Source organism: Amblyraja radiata, chromosome 36 (assembly GCF_010909765.2).
Source record: "Amblyraja radiata isolate CabotCenter1 chromosome 36, sAmbRad1.1.pri, whole genome shotgun sequence".
NCBI classification, from domain to species: domain Eukaryota; kingdom Metazoa; phylum Chordata; class Chondrichthyes; order Rajiformes; family Rajidae; genus Amblyraja; species Amblyraja radiata.
Window position 1 is genome coordinate 8455509 of NC_045991.1, and position 5590 is coordinate 8461098.

At 47.6% G+C, this 5590-nt stretch overlaps 1 protein-coding gene across 1 annotated transcript; it reads right to left on the reverse strand.

Annotated features, from left to right (window-relative positions):
* Nucleotides 1-329: 329 nt before the first annotated feature.
* LOC116966215 (ras GTPase-activating-like protein IQGAP3) lies at nt 330-4937 on the reverse strand. The gene is made up of 3 exons (XM_033012363.1): nt 4910-4937; nt 1145-1293; nt 330-494 (listed from the first exon to the last, which is right to left on the reverse strand). The coding sequence occupies exons 1-3, from the start codon at nt 4935-4937 to the stop codon at nt 330-332; spliced, it is 342 nt and encodes a 113-aa protein (XP_032868254.1).
* Between the last annotated feature and the right edge of the window lie 653 nt (nt 4938-5590).

The window sequence follows — 5590 nt, forward strand, 5'->3', positions numbered from 1 at the left end:
GCTTTTGTAGTTGCGCCTACTTGCTTTTACAGTAACCCTCCCTGCCTGTTTCCCTGAGAATTAGAGAAAGGTGCTAGCATGAAGTTATCAATGCTATGTCGTTAATAAAGTCTTTGGACCTTTATCATGGTGTAAGGCTTCAGTTATTACCACAACCGTAACACAACACAAACAAAAACCACATGGTCTTCTAGGTCTACGAAGGACGAACAACAACAACAACAACACCTTGTGTATGGTGTGCAGGACAAAGAGTTTCACTGTGACAGGGTCACATGTGATAATAAAGTATCAAACGCTGAACATTGCAGTAATGGGGCTTTGCTTGCTTACCGCTGCACACTCTTGTCCTTGACCTCGGTCAGGCCCGTCGCTGGGGTGAGCAGGCTGCTCCAAAACGCCCCGACGTCTCCGGCCTCCAAGGCTCGATTTATCAGTGCCACTGCCGAGAGCATCTCCACAGCAACGTACAGTTCCTCCAGAGTCAGCTCACCCAGCACGAGGAGAACACAGCACAGTCAACCTCACACACACACAGCACCATGGGGTGTCAGAAAGCTGGAGTAACTCAGCGGGACAGGCAGCATCTCTGGAGAGAAGGAACGAGAGACATTTCGGGTCGAGACCCCATTCTTCAGACATTACAGCATTACATCCCTGTCTTGTACACTGCAAGGGCCAGGAAGTGAGCGGACAAGATCATCTCTGATCCCTTTCACCCTGACCCCTCGCCACAAACTCATTGAATCACTTCCCTCTGGAAGGCAACTCCGGACAGTCAAAGCTGCCACAGCCAGACATAAAAACAGCTTTTTTTCCCACGAGTAGTAGCTCTACTCAATAACCAAATGTCTGCAGCCTCCTTTTGCTCTGGTATTTTATTTCATTTACATGTTTAAACTGTAATGTTTTATTATTAATGTTTAATGTTTTGTGTCATTCTTAATTCTTACACTGTGTGTGTCGTGTTGTTATTGGCGAGTGGAGCACCAAGACAAATTCCTTGTATGGGAACATACTTGGCTAATAAACGTATTCATTCATTCATGTTGTGTGCCGATACATATGCCAATTATACGCTCTTGGATCTGAACGTCTGCAGTGTGAGCTGGCGGTGAACGGGAGCTGGCGGTTGCTTGCTCACCTGTGGTTTCTGCCGCTGGAGAGCAGCCAGCTCCCTCTGGTACAGCGCCCCTGCGAATGGGTAGACCTCGGGCAGTTTGGCACTGGGGTCCATCAGTTCTTCGTCGTCCCAGCGTACGGCTGTGTTGATCCTGGCCACGGACTGCAGCACTGGGGCACAAAGAGACAGTCAGACTGGGGACCGGCAACACTGCTTGGGACGCAATGATCAAAGCAAAAAAGTTAACGGGACTCACCCGGACACAAAGTGCTGGAGTAACTGGGCGGGTCAGGCAGGTAACGTTTTGTGTCACAACCCTTCTTCAAACTTACAGGGGGAGACTGAGGGAGAGGAGGTGAGAAGGGGAGACTGGGGGAGGTGGTTAGAAGGTGAGAAAAAGGGTCCCAACCCAAAAACTTCACCTATCCACGTTCCTCGAAGATGCTGCCTAACCGCTGAGTTACTCCAGTGTCCTTTTATGTAACCCAGAATGTACAGTTCCTTGTTTCCACATACTACTGATTTAACTTATTTACTTACTTATTATTACAGACTCAAGGTCCAGATAAAAGATAAGACATTACAGAATAAATTGTATACATAAGCACAGTAAATTACATTCAAAAGCACAATACATGGTTTAAGATCAAGAATAAAAATAATCAGTGTCCTACAACGAGTCAACGATACCAATGTCTCCACAGCTGGGATTGGCAGCATGTAGTGCTAAACCTTATGTTTGATAAAGCCACGATGATTTCATTCTCAGACTCATTAATCTGGCAAATAAATGTATGCAAATGATTTCTTAAGACAGTTTGTAAAGTATTGACTCCTGCAGCCACAAACATTTCACTTGCACAGGGCTCTCGCTTAACTTTTTTTCCCTGTTGCCAGCCGGGCAACCTTGGCAGCTTTTTAGGTTGCCAAATGACAGTTTAGGTGGTCATTTAAGATGGCTTGCATGACGCGTGCTCGGAAGAAGTGCGTAGTTACCCGTCGGAATTATGCTCAATTAAGCATTCACATATTATTTCTGCTTCAAATAAAGTCACAAACTAACATATTCACCAATCAAGACATGATATATACCACAATGACATGCAGCAAAATTATAATACAGTATCTCAACTCTTTTTACACATTGCAATTAATGGAATTTTTATTATATCTTTCCACTTCCAAACAAAAATGTGGTTGGATTATTTATCGTATGATCAACCTGTGTCAATAAATCCTGGACCATGGTAACATATATGCTTAACTATGCACACTACAGATTGATGCAAGTATGTTTTCTGTGAAGGACCAAAAATTACCATGACATGGCCATAGCATGGGTCATTATTGCTATTGGTACAGAAACACTCTCGCTTCCCACATAATTTATCCACAACAAAATATACAGGTTGCAAGGAATTTTCTAAAGGCATTTTATGATAATAGCTGTTAAAACTGACTATACCCATCTGACAGGTTAAACATTACACTAACTAACAAGAGATGGCCAAAGGACATCAAATGCAGCAAATGTTATTTTGGTAATATATTTAAAGGTGTCAAGACACCACATTACCGGACATTCAGATTAGATGTATGTGTTGTGAACAGCAATGAAGATACCCAGTTTGTAAGCAACAATTTAAAAAAAAAATTGTTGATAAACGCTGTTTCCATCATTCCCACTTTAGAATTAACATTAAAATTTCAACTGAAATAACTCCTGACCAAATTTGTGATGTATATGACTGACTGTAGAAAAAACCTGGATAAATCCAACATATAGTTGTTAAATGTTGCTCAGTAAATAACTACAGTACTGATAATCCATATTAAGAGCATTGACTGCGATTTTAATGTTTCACGTGTTCACAATTTAATTAATCCATCTTTGTGGATTAAAACAAATAATAACATCGGGAATTAAAACATATTTGATCGCATTCTGTTAACAAACATAGTCGATGTTAGCTCTGAAGACATTTCCAGCACAATGGGGTCGGGAGGGGGTGTGTGTGTGAATCAGTGCAGGAAGGATAGATGGTGGTGGGGGGGGGGGGGGGGGCTTGAGAAGGCAATCGCTGTGGATTGGATGGATTGAGGCAGGGGAATTAGTGCATGGTGGTTGGAGTAGGTAAAATTGTGAGGGGATGACAGTGGGTTGAATGGGGGGGGGGGGGGATCTGTGCAGGATGGATGGGGGGAGCAGTGCTGGATGCAGTCCTAAAATTCTTAAGGGGTTGGACAGGCTAGATGCAGGAAGATTATTCCCGATGTTGGGGAAGTCCAGAACAAGGGGTCACAGTTTAAGGATAAGAGGGAAGTCTTTTGGGACTGAGATGAGAAAATCATTTTTCACACACAGAGAGTGGTGAATCTGTGGAATTCTCTGCAACAGAAGGTAGTTGAGGCCAGTTCATTGGCTATATTTAAGAGGGAGTTAGATGTGGCCCTTGTGGCTAAAGGGATCAGGGGGTATGGAGAGAAGGCAGGTACAGGATACTGAGTTGGATGATCAGCCATGACCATATTGAATGGCGGTGCAGGCTCGAAGGGCCGAATGGCCTACTCCTGCACCTATTGTCTATGTTTCTATAAAGGGGAGGAGCAGTGCAGGATGGATGGGAAGGGGGGGTCAGTACAGGATCAATTGGGGGGACCAGTGTAAGATTGATGGGGAGTGGCAGGATAATCAATGTGCGTTGGATAGGGAAATCAGAGCAGGATGAATAGATGGGGGGGGGGGGAGTAGATGAGGAGGGGAGCACGGGGGATGTCAGTGAGGACTGAATAGAGGCAGGAATGGGGATCAGTGCGGGATGGAGAGGGGAGTGGAGGGGGGCGTACAAGAGAGAGAGAGAGGAAGAGGCAGAGGATGTGGGAAGGAAGGCCAGCGCTCCTCGGACAGCACCGGCATCATCACTGCCTTGGCCATCCCTGTCAGGCACGGTAATCGCTATCAAATAGAGTGGACCGGGGGACAGAATATCTTGGCGGCCGCGCGCGCATGCGCACACTCACACACGCGCGAGAGGATTCGGAGGTCCCGTGAACGGGAAATTCAGCTCAAGCCAGCACTAAATGTAGCTGAACTCCGCCTGTCTCGCCTACAGCCCTGTCTCAATCCAGACAGGGACAGGCAGAGTGAGCTGGGTTTAGCGCTGCTTCTCTGCGCTGGCTGTGGGCCTAGGGGCACCGCTTCCGTCTGACTCCCGACATTTCTGGCCACCCGCGGGCGTGTGGGGGCTCTCGGGCGGGGACGGGGATGGTCCAGTGGCGGTTCGGCAGCGATTTCAGCGCCGGACACCAGGATCGGTCCTGGCTGCGGTGCAGGGCTGCCGAGAGTGTTTTGGCTCGTCTCCCTCCTCCAATCACCGCGCTCTATCCTCAGCGCTGCCCGCCCCTTCCGCCTCTGGCCGACACCTCCCTCCTCCAAGGGTTTGCTTTGAAAGCAGAGTGGCAGCAACGGCCGTTATCAGGCCGAGCGGGGTGCAGGAGCAGGAGGAGGGGGAGAAGCCGCGGCCGCTGCTGCTGCTGCGCAGGGCCCGTCATTCGCTCCGACCCTCCGTCACATCACACTTCGGTCTACGGTATGAACCAAGTTGCCAAGCCGGGCAAAATGACTCGCCATTAGGGTTGCCCGGCGACACTTTGAGTGGTCAGTGGCACCCGGGCAACCGTGAATTTCGAGCCCTGCTTGCACGACACCATCGAGGTCTCTTAAGTAATATTTTCATGGCATCATTATAAGCTACATTAAGTCTCTGTAAGCTTGTTTTTCTGTACTTTGACCATAGGTGTGCAGTAAGGGCATCGAGGACCAGAGGACATAGCTTCAAGGTGAAGGGGAAAAGATTTAATAGGAATCTGAGGGGTAACTTTTTCACACAGTGTGTGGTGGGTGTATGGAACAAACTGCCAGAGGAGGTAGTTGAGTGGGATTATCGCAACGTTTAAGAAACAGTTGGACAGGTACATGGATAGGACAGGTTTGGAGGGATATGGACCAAGCTCAGGCAGATGGGACGAGTGTAGCTGGGACATGTTGGCTGGTGTGGGCAAGTTGGGCCTGTTTCCACACTGTATCTCTATGACTCTATGAGATACGATGCTCCAAAGTATTGAAACTTTCCTACTCACTGCTCAGATGCACGCTGGCATTTTTGTTGGCTGCATGAACAGCGGCCTGGAGCTCTTCCTTCTCCAGCGGGTCCACCATCCCCAGCTCCTGAGGGCACAACATAGAAAACCATCAACATCCTGCACCAGGGAAGTGGGAGCTTGTGCAAGGCAAGGGGACCGACAGCACGGGAGACCTGCACTGTAGGTTTACATTAGAGCCACAGGCCAGAAGACATAGGTTTCAGGTCAAGAACCAGAGGACATAGGTTAAGGAGAGGATGGAAAGATTTAATAGGAACCTCAGGAGCAACTTTAACAAATATATTTATACAAGCTGTACAAAGG